At 51.8% G+C, this 17,934-nt stretch overlaps 1 protein-coding gene across 5 annotated transcripts in view; it reads left to right on the top strand.

The window, feature by feature from the left end:
- The window catches only part of SDCCAG8 (SHH signaling and ciliogenesis regulator SDCCAG8), a 251,444-nt gene that overhangs the window by 226,034 nt on the left and 7,476 nt on the right, over positions 1-17,934 (top strand). For all 5 annotated transcript variants that reach the window (XM_017531944.2, XM_017531938.2, XM_017531937.2 and 2 more), the window contains one exon: positions 14,656-14,782. In XM_017531944.2, coding sequence (XP_017387433.1) covers positions 14,656-14,782 — 127 coding nt within the window. The remainder of the gene's footprint in view (positions 1-14,655; positions 14,783-17,934) is intronic.

Below are 17,934 nucleotides of genomic sequence, written 5' to 3'. Positions count from 1 at the left end.
TACATGGTCCCAAATTTGTCAGCCTTAGAATTTCTTGAAACAATGCAATTAAACTGCAACATATTTTCCATCATTCTTAATTAAGACAGTGACTGAAAAATGTAGATTAACAGAAGTTACTGTTTTTATCAACATATTTTCTCTCTCTTTCCCGCCACCATCACATCCCCCTCCCCCCACCCCTTTTTGCTTTAAATGTCTGATGTCAGTTTCATCCACATGTACATTATGCACATGGCACTGAAGAAACAAAGTAAAAAATTCTCTTTTAATTCTGAGCTGCATGCCCAGCGCCACATGCACTGTCTGTTACATGTCGCTTCTTATGAGGTTCATGCTGGGAAGTTTCTTTTTAAAGGCGAAGTGTTTCTGAAGGAAAGAGTTCAGGTTGGGCAGATTGTGTTAGAAAAATCTCACTGTCTCCGAGTGGAATTAATATACTGATTATTCTGTGCAGGCTCAAACTGGCAGCGTGTGCAAAAGTTCAAGAGTGTCTGGGAATTGAAATATGGAGGAGAAAGCGGGAGAGTGAGCAGAGACAAAGAACTGGAAGTAGGGCTCAGAAGTGAAACTAAATGGTAACTTTGTAAAGAGGGAAAAGGCATTCAAGTATGAACAACTGTCATAAAGCAGTACTTACTGAAAATATTTTTATGGAATCAGGAAGCCCTGTTTTATATGGCACGTTTTAGGATTGGTCTTAAAAATGAGTTTGGTTATTGGAGGAGAGTTGAGGGGGAAATACTGTCATGCCCAGGACCTTTTTATGTTCACTTCTTTGAGTTCTTCAGATCCTTGCCAGTTTCAATTAAGTCACATGAGAAGCTTAATCACTAACATAGAAATTTAAATGGGTGGCAATATTTCTTTGGCCTGTTAGCCAAGATTCTTTTTTCCTATTTATTAAAATTTGAGTCCTCCATGATCATTGACAAACAATGATTCATCTGTTTACAAATAAGGAATTAAAAGGTAAGAAAAGCCAATGTAATCACGCAGCACCTTTCCCATCGCGGGGAAATCAACCTTTTTACTCATTGCTTCTCAGGGGAAAGAACTTGAGACATGAGCATGGAGTTAATGAAGCTTTCACCCATCTCCTCCTCTCAACCGCCATCTCGGTTTAATCCTCTCCTTCTGCCAAAGTCTGGAGGCCCTGCGAGCCCCCACGGGGTCGCCTGAGCCAGATGCTCCGCACCCAGCCTCCCCCAGCCCCGGCCGGCTGCCTTCCAGGTGCGGGCTCCCGGCCTCTCCCGGGGCTGCGGGGCTCGGCCGAGCCCGGGCCTAGTATCCAGAGAGGAAGCAGCCGCAGGGAGGTCGGGGTGGGCGGGAGGTGGAGAGGACCGGGCACCGCCGGCGCCGCTGGGAGCTGGCTGCCGAGGCCACCCTGGCCGGCGAGGGAGAGAGGCGTCTCCAGCCTGGAGTGCTCCGCGGTGGCCGGAGAGCAGGTGCTGACGTGCGGAAGGCGCACGTGGAGCCCTGCGGTCCGTTCCACCTGCAGAAGCGCCCCTGCCCAGCGTGGGGTGGAAGGCGGGCTGGGAGCTCGCGGGACGCAGCGTGGCCTCGGCGAGATGCGCTCCCCGGACTGGCTGAGATGGGAGGAGGCTCGTCCTTAGCACGCACCGCCGCTCCTAACTCCATTAACGGAATTTCACTAAACTCCGAGACTGAAGCATTTTATTGGCAGCATTTAGAATGGGGGGAAATGTACCTTCTGTTTAGCAGTTGCTCTTTTTGAAGCAGAAAATTATCTCTAGGGATGACTTAGTAATCGGGTACCCCATTGCCATGTGGGTCAGGGTTTGGGAGAATGCCTGGATCCTGCCAATGCCCCTCTGTAGAAGGCGGCATTTGCCTGGGAGGAGAGGAGCTGGCAGGGCAGGCCACCTCCAGGCAGGCACAGGCCCTAAGCTCTGTCCTGCAGCCCCTCTCCTATTGTCCTTTGCTATCAGGGCAGTTGCTTCTCCTGCCACTAAGTCTTGTGTCTCTCAGCACAGCCAAGACACGGGCATATAGCAGTGAACACTGTCTGGATGATTTAGCATGTCTGAGGCCGGGGTCTTTCTGTTGCCTGCAGGGGTTTCCTAGTCCACCAGCAGGTGCTCACCAGAAGCGGGGCGGTGACTGGGACCCATGGCCTGTGCCGTGAGGGGCCACTGTGCACTGTCACCGAGAGCAGCTCCCAGGAAGGCCTCTGCGCCCCCTTCCCTCTGGTGCCACTCACTCAGGAAACCTTAATGTAGGAAGGATGTGTATTGTGCTCCGTAAGCAACAGAAACCCAGTCCTGGGGAGAGGCAAAGCCCTTGGCCGCTCTCAGGCCATCCTGGGAGATCCTCTGGGCCTTCTGAGTTGAATCCCAGGCTCTCTCCTGCTTTCACAAGGACGCAAGGCTTGTGCACATAGAGGGTTTCTGGTTGGAACTCCTAAATGTTGATTGAGAGATGGTGCAAAACTGGCATATTCCAAAGCCATCTTGGTATTTGTTCTTTGTCACCTTCCTCAAGCTCAAGGTGGTTTTTGGGCTACAGCAGGGCATTCACAGAATGAGTGCTATTTTTGAAAAACAGGAAGGAGTGTTGGAAGCCTAGACTGGTTCTCTTGCCACTCATTAAAAATCAAAATTTTGCAGCCCAAATATTAAAAATGGACTCTGCTTATTCCTTCTTCCCCACAGTGGCACACAACTGGGCAGGCTCCATCCCGTCTGCTGCCGGAGCCCAGTAGAAACCAAATGAACCTCCAGCAGGTCTAATCACGCGGATCTGTCATGGACCCTCTAGCTGGAAGAGTTATGCCATCATATTATCCCAACACTCATCACTGTGTGGAGGACCCCTTTTACTAAATGATTTATTGCTCTTTGCAGAATTCCTTTGGCTGCAGATTTTATTTCTGAGTCACTCTGTTCAGCTCAATTGGTCGCCTTCAGTTACCGTGGCAACCAGCAGATGGGGTTCTTTGACAAGGGTCAGCGGGGAGGCTGCCTTGGTTTAGACAGAAGAGGAGCTAAATAAAAAGCTTTCAGCATTGACAGTTCTGTAGTGGATGGCCAGGAGTTGTTATCAAATTACTTGCATTAAAACCTAATTAAGATGTGTGCCAATAAGTGCGCTGTAGTGATTGAATCTGGTTACTTAGCTGCCGTGGGCCCACTCTTACTCCATCACACCTCTGTGGCCAGTTTCGCTGTCCCAAGAATGGTTAAATGTGAAGGACACTGAGGAGACCTCACCCCACTGTGGAACTCCACATGCTCTGGGACCACTCCAGGAGGGTTTTAGTCTATGGGAGCACCAGGAAGACCTCATTCAAACAGAAACTTCCTGAAAACACAGCAGTGTGCCCCTAAACCCAGGATGGCAACTGAGCAGGACCTCCATGTGTCTGATAGCTCCATGTCTTCCTTTAAGACTACTGGTAATTTGATTGCAAATAGCCTTCAACAAAATGAAACTGGTCTGTAATCATTCCAGGTTAAAGAAGTCTTAAGTAGCGACATGACAACTAAGTGTGAAGGATCTTTTCTGGGTCGGGAAGAAAGGAACATTATTGGGCCAGTCGACAAGATTAGAATCCAATTTGGTAGGTTAGATGAAGCTATTAGATCAATGTGAAATTTACCATAGTTGGTAATATTCTGTGGTTCTGTAAGAAAATATCTTTATCCTTAGGAAATACACACTGTAGCATATAAGATAAAAGGGCAATGGTGCATGCAGCTTACTCTCAACTGGTTCTGTACACACACACACAGACACACACACACAAAGGCAGGAGAGTATAACAAATCAAAATCAAATGGAGCAAAATTATTACAATAGGTGAATTTGAATAAAGGGTATGTTGGTATTATCTGTAATATTCTTGTAATTTTTTATAAATGTGACATTACTTCCACAGAAACCAGTTTTTAAGGACGGCTCTAGGGTGAGGTAGGGTATGGTGCGCGGCAGTGTGGGTTTTCCTGGTGGTGCTTCTGTGTGGCCTCAAGGTACATGCAGCATGGATACTACTCTGCAAAGATTCCGATTTTCAGCAATTTTCATTCCTCTGTCCCATTTCCTTTGCACGCGGAGGCTATCCTCACCATGACTCTGTTCTTGCTCTAGACAAAGCTGAGTAAGATAACTCATGCTTCAGGCAGATGGTCTTCTAGGCTCTTCTAAGTCTGAGATTCTTGACGCGTCAACTCCTGTCACTGTCATTTCATGGTGTCAGGATCCTTTATTCAGGCCCAGTCCTCCAAAGGTATTACAAACTCAGCCTTGGTTAGATAGCACTTGTACTTTAAGAAGGTAACAAGGTAGTGATACAACAGATCTAATTGCCTTCACATGAAACCGTGCCTCCTTTTTGGTAGAAGCACTGTTTTAAAAAGTTGGTCTGCGAAGATCCTCGGTGATATTGTCAGAGGCTTTAGGGTTTTGCTGGAGGCGGCAGTGCTGCAGCTTGAAGAGCTCAAAGTGTCCCCTTGGCCATGGGCACATTCACTGGAGGTTCACCGGGGGCCACTGTGGCAGTGGGAGCCCACCACCAACTTGTTTCCTCCCGTGGTCTTCCGAGCTCCTGGCCTCTTCATGCCAATGCCAGTGTGTGGATGAGATCAATGTGGCTCAAAGTGTGGTTTCCGGAGTGTGGTCCTCAAACTCTTACTGGTCTGGGATGAGGCAAGAGCTGAAATTGAGTCAGAAGGTTTCAAAGCAATCAAACACAGCTTCCTCCTTTTTATTGTACTTTGCAAAACCATTAATCTGCAATAGTTTGGAAATTTTAAAAGAATTAAAATCAAACCTGGTTCTCCTCACTGAGCTCGTCAGAGGAGTCCTGGTCTAGAGATTTCTTCCCTTCTCAGGCCCCCAGGCCTTTGAAAATGAGCTTGTGTCAGTTGCTTCTGGGAAGGTTGCCCAGTACATTCTCTCTCAGGGTCCTTCCCTTAAATTCTTATGTTTAACATGGAATAGAAGACTGTCAGGCCTTTCAAAAAAGGATTTTGAGATGCTGCAAAGATCACTGGATTTGGAGTCAAGAGATGGGGGTTCTAGCCCCAGATGGCAGCCCAGCCTTGGGTAAGTCACTTATATGTTCTTGGTTTCACCATAATGGGCTGAACTGAATGCTCTCTGATGTGCCTCTCAGCCCTAACATAACATTCTTTTGATGAGAAGAGCAGGAGTCGATCCCCCATCACTTGGGGGCATCCCCAAGAAGCCTCCGTGTTTCCTCTGCAGGCAGCTGATGCTAGCTGGGAATCTTTGAGAATGAGTCAGGGAAGGGGTCATACAGGACATACACCCCTTCAATGAAGGTGTGTGCCTCTGCAGCACGCACAGTCCTCAGGAAGGATTCCTCTGTTCAAACCGTTACTGAATAAGGTAGATTTACACAAAGAATTTTTTTTTTTTTTTGAGGCAGAGTCTCACTCTGTTGTCCAGGCTGGAGTGCAGTGGTGCAATCTCGGCTCACTGCAACCTCCTCCTCCCGGGTTCAAGCAATTCTTCTGCCTCAGCCTCCAGAGTAGCCGCGACTACAGGTGTGCGCCACCGCGCTCAGCTAATTTTTGTATTTTTAGTAGGGACGGGGTTTCACCATGTTGGCCAGGCTGGTCTCAAACCCCTAAACTCGTGATCCGCCCTTCTCGGCCTCCCAAAGTGCTTGGATTACAGGCGTAAGCCCTTGCGCCTGGCCAGGCAAAGGAAATTTAAACAGCAAACCAGCCACTAAAAGTGCCTTCATGTTCTGAGCGAGGATGTTGGGCTAGATCGCATTCCGGTTGCTTTGGCACACTGCTTGTTCTCGGTGATTCCGTAGGACCTCGTTCATGAGATGGAATGATGTAAAACGCCACAGCAATGGTTAAGTGTTGGAACAAAGTAATACAACTTTACATCAACGTGGTTTATTCACCAGAATTAATGACCTAGAGCAGTAACTGTGTTTTCAAAACTTCACCTTGGTGACAAGGTGTATAGCTATGTATGTAGCTGACGATATTTGAAGATAGGAACATAGTCAAATCTGTAAAGTAATAGGATTGTAGAAATATGGAGCTGGGAGGATTTAGCCGTCCTCCAGCCCCAGGGCTGGCGAACTTTAAAAGGTCAGGTAACAAATATTGTAGGCTCCGTGGCCATATGGGCTCTGTCGCAGCGACTCGGCCGTTAGAGGGCAAAAGCAGGCAGAGACAAAACGTGAATGAATGGGCATGGCTGTGTTTCAACGGAAGTTTATTTAGGGGCGCTGCAAGTTGAATTTCATGCAGTGTTCACATATTACTCTCCTTTTGATTTTTAAAAATCATTTTTTTTTTTTTTTGAGACGGAGTTTCACTCTTGTTACCCAGGCTGGAGTGCAATGGTGCGATCTCGGCTCACCGCAACCTCCGCCTCCCGGGTTCAGGCAATTCTCCTGCCTCAGCCCCCTGAGTAGCTGGGATTACAGGCATGTGCCACCATGCCCAGCTAATTTTTTGTATTTTTAGTAGAGACGGGGTTTCACCATGTTGACCAGGATGGTCTCGATCTCTTGACCTCGTGATCCACCCGCCTCGGCCTCCCAAAGTGCTGGGATTACAGGCGTGAGCCACCGCGCCCGGCCATAAAAATCATTTTAAAATGTAAAAATCACTGTCAAGCAGCAGATCACACAGAAACGGGCAGTGGCCTGTAGTCTGAAGCTTGCGGACCTGACTTCTAGTTTTATACTCTCATTTCACACGTGAAGAAACAGATTCAAAGTGATCACAGGATTTGCTTAAGCTCTCATGACTGATGCCAAAGCATTTTAGGAGCAGACTAGGATAGTTTCCATTGAGACAGTTGGTTGTTTTGATGATGAAAATTGAAGCCACACAAAAATTATTCTCCAGAAGAACTAATTTTGTATGTGTGATTAATACTGTGAATTAGAATCTACCAGTGGTTCTCATACTTAAGAATTCATCATAGCCATCCAGAGGGCTTATTAAAACACATGCTGCTGGGCCCCACCCTCAGAGTTGATGGTCAGGAGGTCTGGAGATCTCACTTTCTCAGGTTTACAAGTGGAGAACCTGAGGCTGAGAAAGAGACTCAGCTTCAGGCTTAAGGTAAAATAGCTAGCCTGTGATAGGGGTTCAAATCAATGTCCCCAATTTCAAGTTGAGCACTCATAGGATTCAGGTTAGAGCTATGGATAATCATCAAGCAAAGAGGCAGGGCTGGAGTTTTGTTTTGCAAGGTCCTTCTAGTCTGGCTGTTGGGGGAGTATGGATTCCAGGGGGCCGTGTGGAAGCATGCAGCTCTGTGAGAAGGCTTTGTGGGAATCTGGATATGAAATGCTGGAGCTGGACTTCAGGAGTGAAGGTCATGGAATGGATGGATGGGTGGGATGGGATGGGAGGGAGAGGTTCAGAGGGCCTAGAGGACTCATCTGTGGAACTGGGAGACTGAACTGTGGGGATGGTGGCTTGGGGGACACAGAGAGGGACACAGAGGAGCATTGGGAGGTGACTCCACTGTGTCAGGTGCAAGTTTGAGGCAGGCTTGGAAACGCAGTGGAGAGGCCTGAGGCTGAGATCAAGGGCTCAGGATCCTTGGCCTCTCCGCTTGGAGCCAGGAGTGTAGATTTTAAAACTCATGCAGGCGGAAGGTCTCCTGTCAGGAGAGCGCTGAGCCCAGGCCTGGGTCACACCAGCATTTGAAGGTCTGATGGAGGAGGAAGAGGTGCCTGAGAAGATGGGACCAAAGGGTAGGGGCGTGAGAGGCCAGGACAGAGTGTAAGAAGGAGAGCAATGAGTCACACTGTGGGGTCCTGTCCTGGGTGGCTTAGGTAATCCTAGCTCCGCCTTACCTTGGGTGCGCTTGGGCAGACAGTCACACCTCTGCACCTTGCTTCTCTCCGGCATAAAATGCAGATGATAACACCTATCCTGTAGTATTGTTATGAGGATTAAATTACTTAAGGAATGTAAAATGCTTACCATCTTGGGCATTTAGTAAATGCTCAGTAAATATTAGAGGAGACTGCTGAGCGTAGTAAAGTGAGTGCATACTTTACAGTTCACATATTTGCACCTTTTAAATCCATATGTTGTTTGAAAAATGCTCTTCATTTCCACGAGGAAGATGCCTCTCCCAGGGTAACTGCGAATCTAAGCACTTTGAGAACACTTCTCTAAGAAGAGGAAGGAAAATCTTTGCTGTCGTCAGAGTGACCACAGCAAAGAGGCTCTAGTCCGAAAACATTTCAGAACAAAAGACTTTACCACCACCACCAAAACCAAACAAAACCCAAAACAATAAGAACAACAGCCTCCCACAGTAGTCTGTAGGTAGCTCCCAGGGGAAATTGTGGAGTGAAGCAACATCTCCAACTGAAAAACATACACGCATGAGGATATGGGCCACCTCTGGGGAAGGAATCCGTTCGTAGTGGCCCACAGTGCTGGTGCTAGGTTCACAAGCGTTCATTTGGTTATTATACCTCATAACTTATTTATACATTGCATATATTTTGTATGTATCACATACAACATAAAAAAATTTAAATATATGTATTCATTTGCTTTCACAGTATTCATAGCAAATGAGTGTCTGAAGCACAGGACCAGAGCTGGCAGCTTGCACCGCTTCTGTTTTGCATAAGATATTTTCCACAGCCCACTCAGCTCTATAAAGTTGTTTAGTATTTCACCACTTGCTCCATCTTATCTTGAAGTCTTGCATATTTTTTTTAAATGCTGGTTCTGATCATGCTTGCAGGGTGTGGCTTAGAGAATGGCTGCTGGACCAATAAGGCCTGCCTGGCCCAGCACACTTACGAGTCCCCTGTGATTTCATTGGCATCTGCCTTGAGAAGCCCGGGCCTGTTTGTTCCCATGGCAACTGCTGCCCCCTACACGCCTGAAATTCCTGGTGATGCCCTTGCATGCAAGGGGAGCCCGTCCTGCCCATTCTGCCCCTTTATGGGTGGCTGCTTTTCTCCCCTAAGGTCCCCAGTCCTGCCCAGGCAGGGGTGACAGCTGTACCTCTGCAGCTTCTGAAGGACATGCACCCTGTGCCTGAGATGAGGACAGCCACACCAGCCTGGGCTTAGGCTCCCCAAAATAGGCTCCTCATGGACAGGCGGACCCTACCCTCTGCTGTGAGGGCAGGGGAGCACAGGGGCTTCCTGGAGGAGGACTGGCTTCCTGCCCCGATGGGGCCTGGCCACGGCTCCCACTGTGAAGATACCATCTGCATCCTGGGGGCCCTGGGACAGGATGCAATCCCTGCCTGTTGCAAGGATGAGATATGGGCGGGGGAAAGAAGGGTCTGAATTGGGTTGAGCTCTGAAATCTGGCAATTCCGTCTCTGTTTCCTGCTGCATGGAGCGCCATGTGTGTGGTTCGCAGGCTGTGGGGGGCTGCTTCTGCCTCAACAGACTCGCAGGCCCCATGATGGCAGCCCCCCTCGCCCCTTTCATTACCTAATGCCTCCTAGAAAAGGCTCAATACGAGACACACAGAAGAAGGAATTGCACTGTCTCCAAATGCCAGTTGCTCTGAGACTGGAGCGCTGAAAGCGGTTTCCAGGCCTGCGGCGACGCAGAGGGGAAGGACCTGCAGGCCGAGGGCCGGCGCGGGTGGAGGCCGCAGGTGGAGGGTTCGGGGCGGCGGCTGCCAGGCCCTCCTCCGAGCGCGCCCCCTCGGCTTGGCAACGTGTCCCTGCCTCCCGCCGGCGCCCTCGTCCCCGCAGCGGCCTCCCGGCAGCCTTGTCCCGTTTCTCAGCAAACAGTCGTGCCCTCTACCTGGGGGATCCTCGAGGCTGCTGAGCACGAGCACCGCGCCCGCCGCCCCTCTGGCCTGGGGAGGAGGGTCCCAGTCTTCTGCGGAGGGCGCCCTCCTCTGCCTTGAAGATTGCCTCTCTCTCCTCCAGGGCCTCCTGCCCAGCAGCTCCAGTGGCTCCACCCTCCGCACCCTGTCCTGCGGCCTCCCAGCAGCCCAGCCCCTCCCCAGAATACCCCCCTCCAGCCCCGTCATCTGGCTTCTGCCCCAGGCAGGAGCCTCCGTGGGCGCTCGGCCACCAGGTGGTATTTCCCGCAAACTGACCACTCCTCCCCGACACCTCTCCTCCTGGACCTCCAGGTCTCTCTCCCGGCTTTCCTCCCTCCAGGATCCCACTCTCGGTGTCTCTCCAGCTTCCTGTCCGTTGCCAGCCCTTGAATGCGGCGGTTCCCTAAAGCCCCATCTTGGGGTGCGTCCTTCTCTCTCACTGCAGCAGAGCTTCTCCGCCAGCGGGGCCTGCGGGCCAGAGATCGCATTTTTAGCAAGGGTCCCTCCCACACTGACAATGTTTGCCAACCCTTCCCAGGCAATCTGGCCCCCACGTTCATGGCATCCCCTCCCAGCAGGTCTGGCCCACTCAGCTAGAGCTCAGCTCGCCCATCCTAAACCCCACGCTGCGCAACTGCGTGTCCGCAGGTACCTCGGACTCGCCCTGACCCCAGAACTTCTCCACCAGGCGGGTCCCTCCTGCCATCCTCTGTCCCGTAAATGGCACTGCCATTGCCTGCAGGACAAAGTCCATACTTGTTGGTTTGGCCACAGAGTGCAGCGTCACCTCCCTCCCGGCAGCCCGCAGCCTCTGCTCCAGCCACGCCGCGCTGCTTGCAGTTTCCAGACGCCCAGTGGCCTTTGCGCTGCCGCCCCGAAGTGGGAAGGCCCCGCCCCTGCCCCCCCAGAACACCACCCACTCATCCTTTCTATCCCAGCTTGCCCACTGAGTGACTTGAATGAACAATTTATGTCGTCTATGCCTTAGTTTCCTCATTCTTGAAGTGGGCATAATAATTGGTTCCTGCCTCATGGAACTAAATAAACAATACATACAGTGCCTGACAAGTAAGTGCTCAGCACATGATGATGACGGGCCTTGGGGAGGGGCGGGTATCTAGGCAGGCGCAAGCCCTCCCAGGCCTCCCATCTGTAACAGTGACCGCTTCTTCCCTCACGGGGTCCTGTTGGAGCTGAGCACATTTCTTTACAAGTGGGTCTCTCCTCCACTGGCCGCAAACCTCCCAAGAGCAGGAAGCAGTTATCATTCTCAGTACCTACCTTAGTACTTGACCCTTAAGAGGTGTTTACTGGCTGGACGCGGTGGCTCACGCCTGTAATCCCAGCACTTTGCGAGGCTGAGGCGGCTGGAGTTCGAGACCAGCCTGACCAACATAGCGAAACCCCGTCTCTATGAAAAATACAAAAATGAGCCGGTGGCACGCACCTGTAGTCCCAGCTACTTGGGAGGCTGAGGCGGGAGAATCGCTGGAACCCGGGAGGCGGAGGTTGCAGTGAACGACATGATGCCACTGCGCTCCAGCCTGGGCGACAGAGCCAAACACCATCTCAAAAAAAAAAAAAAAAAAAAAAAAAAAGAGGTGTTTAGCAAGAATTGGTTCGTTTGGTGAATTAACTCAGTGAGTTAACCACCATTAACAATGGTTAAGGACACCAGGTGCTGCCTGGATTTGACTCCAAGCTCTACCAATTACTTGTGTGACTTTGTGCAAGTTAACGGCTCAGCTTGCTTTCTCATCTGTAAAATGGGGATAATTCTAGTGTGTACCTCCTAGGACTGTAGTGAATTTTTAATTAATCATCGAATGTAATAGCTAGTTTATTGATTAATCGGTTAAATTTACATAGGTAATGGTAGTGCAGTAAGCACATGGCTCAGTAGGCTTTAGCAGCCATCAGTGCTGCTGTGTGGAGCTGTGGCTGGATGAATAGGTGAACTCAGGACCACAGACACGAGCGAGCAGGAACCACCATGGAAGAGAAAAGAGCTTTTGTGGCTGGGAAACCCCCAAGAAATCTCCTCTGAATCATGGTAATGAAACATCCATTCACGAAGGGTAGGCTGGGTCGTGCAGGGTTGAAGGCTTTTCCAAAAATAAGTAACTTTAAAAAAAATCTCTTTTCCCAATATTCATAATATTGGAAGTCTTCATGTTGGTTTAAAAAATGAGTCCATTGGACTCCATCCTCAGCTCTTAGCTGGGAATGTGGTCTCAGGGAACTCACTCCTCACAGCAGGGGCACTTCTGTGGAAACCCTGGTCAGCTGGTCCCCTGCTGTCCTGCAGGGCTCACACCCAGGCACTTGATTCAGCATGTCTGGGTGGTCTCCTTCCTCCTCCACCCCAGTAATCGCTATGGCCTTCCCAGGCCCCCAGTTTGCAAAGCACTCTGGACTAAGCCTCCTCCAGGTTCTGAGGGCTCCATAGGAGGGAGGTCTAGTCCAGAATAGGCCCCATTGCTGGAGGTGGAGCCAGGGTGGCCTGCCATGACCGGCATTTATGCTGTGAGAGTGGCTTTGGCCTTGCCTGTTGCCCTGGATGTGCTTCCATCCTTTTTCAGGAGTTCTAACCACATACTGAACCCATCCATCCAAAAGACCATTATCCCATTTGATTCAAGCACAGGGCAAGGGACCACAGACAATGGCTGCTCCTGGCACCTTCTCGCCATGCAGCCATGTCATTTGTCACATGTCTCCTGGCACCTTCGTACCCCGGAGCCATGTCATGGTGTCATTTGTCACGTTTCTGTTCCATTCTTTTCGAGGAAGCAGGAAGCCACGGGGCTGCTGTGTCAGTCGCTCTTAGCCAGTGGCTCTCTGCACAGGCAGGACTTCATGGGAGGGGAAAAACCACTTTAGGGTCCAGAGCTCAAGGGCTAATGATGCTTTTCACCTGCCTGATTTAAATACAGAAGCATCAGATTGTCTGCTTCTCAAGGAAAAGAGCTGTTACTATCTCTGTCTCTTCAACGGGACCCACTCCTGGGCCCACAGCAAGGGAGGGTTCTCAGATGAATGGCGGCCTCCTGCCTGTGTTGGAGGGTCGCCTAGGCAGGTTCCCCAGGCCCCTGGCCTGGGAAGTCCTCCTCTCTCCGGACCCTCGCTGCTGAGGACAGCCCAGGCTCTGGGGGCGGTGGAGCAGAGCTTTTGTGATCTGCCCCAGTGGTGTGGCTTTGAGAGTAGCTCCCAGGAAAGGCTGCCTCAGCCCCAGCAGGATGGGGACTGGTAGGGACGGATGAGGCTTCTCAAAGCGGCGATGCCCTAGGTGTCGCCAGAAGGAAACCTTTTCCTCCAAGATCAGAGACGATGGGAAGAGGTGGGGTGTTGGAGCATCACCACGTAGACAACACACACGCAGGGAAACACACTCTTGGGTGGAAGATCTTTGCTGTTCTGTTGAGCCCAGCCTGATCCTGGAGGCAGGGCAGGGCCGGGCTGTTGTCCAGGCTCGCCGTCGTGGGAGCGCCTGTCCCCGAAAGAGGCGCTAAGGCGTCCTTGAGCCCTTACACTTTCTCCAGAACCTGCGGGCAGCACTAGGCCCATGGGCAGGTGCAGGCTTGTGGGCGTGGCCAGTCGGAGGCACTCGGCCCAGGGGGCGGGGCGTCCTGGGAGCATGCGCAATGCCGGCTCTGCGGCTTGGAGGGTCTCAGCTGCTGCCCGCACCTCCCCGGCACAGGTAGGGCGCCCCAGCCGACCAGCACCACGCCACCACGCTGGGTGTGGCTGAAAACTGGGAGTCACGGAGCGTTCTGGGGAAGTGCCAAGGCTGGGGGCTCGGGCCCCTTGACCAAAGACTCCAGCCAAATCCGTCGGAGGCTGAGAAGGGCGGGGGGCAGGGCGGGGGGAACCCAGTGGGAAACGTGGTGTAGGCAGAGCAGGGTGGGAGGAGGGCAAGGGACCATCGCCGGTCCCCGGGGGCATTGGTGCCTGTGCCCACGTGCGTGTCCTTTTGTGTAGAGGAACCTGTCCCAACCTGAAGGCCCAAACGTTTGGCCATGTCAGTGTTTCGTTGTGCTCGGAGCCCTAGGACAACCCGAGCTGAGGGCAGCCCCTGAGGTCTGCAGCGCAGTATCCTGCAGGTTGAAATGCACCGTGAGCTTTACTGCCTTTTCCATGTGAGAATCCGAGTTAACGTGCCTGTTGGTGCTTTTGATGGGTGTGGACGGTGAGGCAGGGCACGCGTCTCCCTTCTTTCCAGGACACTTCTGGGTAGTGGTTCAACTCCAAATTTAACCCAAAGCCAGCAGTTCCATGGGTGCGTGTGCTCCTGGCTGTAGGAAGCCGACTGTGGACGGATGAGGATAATGGCCTCAGTGAATTAGCAAGTCTGGAGAGGACAAATTTAGGATCTTTAAAGACAGCTGGTCAGCGATGCCGGAGCTCGTGATTGACTGAGTGATTAATAATGGAAAACCCTTACTTCAGTGTTTCCACGGCCCTCACCCCCTTCCCCAGCCGGGGCGGCGTCTGCTCAGCCTGCCTGAGACCTTTCCAGCTGAACAATGGAGGCATTTAAGCCCCTCATCTTTGACCTCTGCTTGGGAGTTCCAAGTTTCCTTTTTTCTTCTCCTTACCCCACTCATCTGCGTGTTTTCTAATTGACAGTGTACTGAGATGGCTCTCGGTCCCCACGCACATTTGCTAGAATGTTACTCACCTTCACACAGTGCGTACCAAGGGCCCACTGCCAGCCAGAGCCTGGCACCTCAGGGTCACCCTAGGTGTCATGCTCATGGTCCCCTATCAGGGGCTTCCCTCAGATGCACACAGCCCCAGAGCCTGTTGAAAGGCTGGTGTCTGCCGTTATCCCTCTTTAATTCTGCGGTGCATTTTTCTCCAGGCTAAGGCAACTGGATAAGCACAGCCAGGCCACGGCCCAGCAGCTGGTGCGGCTCCTCAACAAGCAGAACCAGCTTCTCCTGGAGAGGCAGAGCCTGTCGGAAGAGGTGGACCGGCTGCGAACCCAGGTACTGTGCAGAACCCGGCACAGGGCGAGAGTCTACAGATGGGCCTTTCACGCACCTCAACAGCCAGAATTCCCCCTGATCACATCGGTTAGCAGTAAGCTGGGAGGGAGGTCCTGAAGACTGTGCGAGGCACCGTGTGGGACCCAGAGAAGCAGAGCCATGGGCCTGTCCTGGCGACCCAGGCCCGTGAGTCAGCGAACCACACTGAGCGCCAAGGTGCCAGGCCGCGCTGCAGAGGGTGCAAGGGCGGGGGGACTGGGAGGATGGCCATGGGCAGAACAGGCTTTTTGGAGGAGGGTGGCCTGGAGCCGCCTCTGAAGGTCGTGTATGGTTTGAATTGGTCTGAACTGGTTGAGGAAAGAGGTGTTCCCAATTAGGAAAGAGGTCTTGAGTGGAATGCAGGCGTCTCGTCCTAAATTAGCTGCCTGATGACTGGGTGATATCTGGAGTGTATGCAGAGCACCTGGCAGTGTTACACACAGAACACGCGTCAGTTCCCCTCACCCTTGAACAAGCTGGCGACGTTGACATCGTTGTCTCCATTTTATAGATAGGGAAACTGAGGCCCAGACAAGCATTACAGCTAGCAAGGAGGGACACCACAAATGGAACCTAAGTCTGACTCCACACCCAGGCTTTCCCCATTCGGGTTTGACTGTGGCCACCAGCAGGGAAAGGCAGGAAGGAAAGTGTTCCCGTGAGTTTGGAAGGCAGTATGAGACCTCTTGTTTTCTAAATCGCTTCTCTTCCTGTCCAAGAGGCTTTTTGCCCCATCAGCAGTTTGTTAGGATGATGAGGTGGTCCTTGGGCTCACCAAGGCCTCCGCCTTTAATTAGGATTGCACCCAGGTGCTCTGTGAGTGCCCGGGGTTCACGCCGTAAGTGCTTGGAATGATTAACATGAAAAATGCATCTGGAAATGAAAACGGAGGAGTTCTGTTACTGTCCTTACACAATGGCCCTGTGTTCCAGGAACCTGTAAGAACTGACTTTTCCCACTCAGTCCAGAATCCCTCTGCAAAACATTTGTTCACAGTTAGTAAATGAGCACAGCCAGGTGCCAGTCTCTGCCCTAAGACCTGGAGGTGGAAACGCCTCTACTGTCCCCGTCCCCATGCTTCCGAGCCCGCTCGCAGGGACCTTGAGCACACCACTCAAAGTCGGAGCCACAGCCCGCACTGCCGCAGCTCATCCAGGAGGCCACGCCTTACCTGGCATGTGCCACGGCAGGGCTCTGCATTTTGACAAGCTGTTGGGTGATTCTGGAGGACATGGCATTTTGAAAACCTGCAAAGTGTTCAGGGCTGGAAGGAACAGAATTATTCCAGGCTGTGTCACTATGCTGAAGCCCCCCAGACAAGCCACTTAAGCCTTTTTTCAGCCTCAGTTTCCCCTCTGCACAGTGGGCATGGTGTACACCTGGCTTCATGAGCTGCTTGGCATGCTGAGTGCAGCTAGGATGCCCCATAGGCCCTTGGTCATCCAGGCTGAGGACATGTGAGGTTGTTTCCTTTCTCCTTCATCTTGAGAGGGTCCTGGGAGAGGCTTGGGGAAGGCAGAGGTCTGCAGAGCAGCAGCTGCAGGCCCGGCACCACCCCCTCCCCCCTGCTTCCAGGATGAATCCTTCAATCTCCACCAGACCCAGCCCAGAACCCAGCCCTGTGGGCAGGTCCCCAGCTAGGGCCCCAGCAGCACCTGTTTTAGGCCTGGCCAGCCAAAGCTCAGGGCCACTGAGGCCACTAGGTCTCCTGGTAGGTGACTAGGCTCCTGTCACATAGAAGGCAGGGACCCTGACTCCTGGCATGAGTGACTCTTTGGCCTCGAAAGCCAGGAACTCTGTCAGACCTCAGGATGTGGGGAGTCTTCCATGGAAGCTGGAGCACATGGCAGCTTCCTTTGGGCTCTGGACTAGATCATGAGAACGTGGGCTTTGCCTTTTAGCTCCCCATCTGCCTGCTTTCCAGCACGCTCAGATCTTAACATGGATCACCGATGCTTAGAAGCCTCTTCCAGGCCTTTACAAATCTGGTTATTGCCAAATGAGTTGCAAAATTTTCACAAAATGCATTAAAAAAACCCCAAACCTCAAAAAATCCTCAGAAAAACTAGCAGGTCTTTCTTCTTTTGCCTGAAGCTACAGCAATGATTTGCCCATCCTGTGCTATCTGATACTGGCCCATCTGGCTCGTCTCTAAAGCGGCCTTTCAGATTCAAATATTACACTTGGAGTTATTTTAATATGAACATGACAAAAGAAATTTGGTAGAGGAAATGTTGGCTTTCAGTTGCAAATACTAGTGGTCAGAGAGGAGGCAGGGATCCAGGTTTGCAAGCTCTCTGCTGAATATCTAAACCCAGAGCTGGCTCTTCCTGCCTAAGCCTGGCCTTCACCTCTAGGTAGGGGCTGTCAGTGGGCTTCAGCCTCTGTGATGCCTTCTTGCCATGGAATCAACTTGAATTGTGAGTCAGGCTTCTGAGCCTGTGATGTGAGCCGAGGCTTCTGTGGGTTCCAGCAGGTATTTTGAAGGAGGTGCCACCTGAGTGCTTCGGACTGTTCAGGCAACCTCTCTGTTTCCTGGAGTAGCCTGTGGGTCCAGATCTTGGGAGGCTGAGGGTTAGAGCTGCCCCCGTGTCTGGGTTAGAGATGGTTTAACTAAAGGCTTCCATTTCTCAGCCTGGATTAGTTAAACATAACGTAATTTTGCATGTCAGACTCTAAACATCTCTGTCCATTGAATACCCTGAGGAGAATGGGTGGGGCAGCAGTTCTGAAATGAGTCCACCCCTTCCCGTCACTCCGTGTCCTGGGTCCTGAGCCCCACGGTCCCGGAGTGGGTGATGGATGGTGGGGCGTGCGATGGCCTGTGGCCTCTGACAGGAAGTGTCTAGCCTGTTAGCAGGCTTTATTATTCTAAATGGTTTCTGCTTAAATTCTCAAACACTCACAGCAACATGGCTGGCAGAGGGAGCTCATGGTAGTGGTAGCTGCCACATGGATGTTTTTGGCCACGAGAACCCCCACCCTCCCATTTCTCCGGTGCTGCTGTCTGCGGTGGGCAGGGCTCAGGGCACTGGCTCAAGCTCTCGCTTGTGTTTCTTGGCTTGTTTTTTTGTTGTTGTTTTTTTGGGACGAATCTCGCTCTGTCACCCGGA

This window comes from Cebus imitator, unplaced genomic scaffold (genome assembly GCF_001604975.1).
Source record: "Cebus imitator isolate Cc_AM_T3 unplaced genomic scaffold, Cebus_imitator-1.0 Scaffold75, whole genome shotgun sequence".
Classification (NCBI taxonomy): Eukaryota; Metazoa; Chordata; class Mammalia; order Primates; family Cebidae; genus Cebus; species Cebus imitator.
The sequence above is the reverse complement of the archived record's forward strand: the minus strand, read 5'-3'. Positions and strand labels throughout refer to the sequence as shown.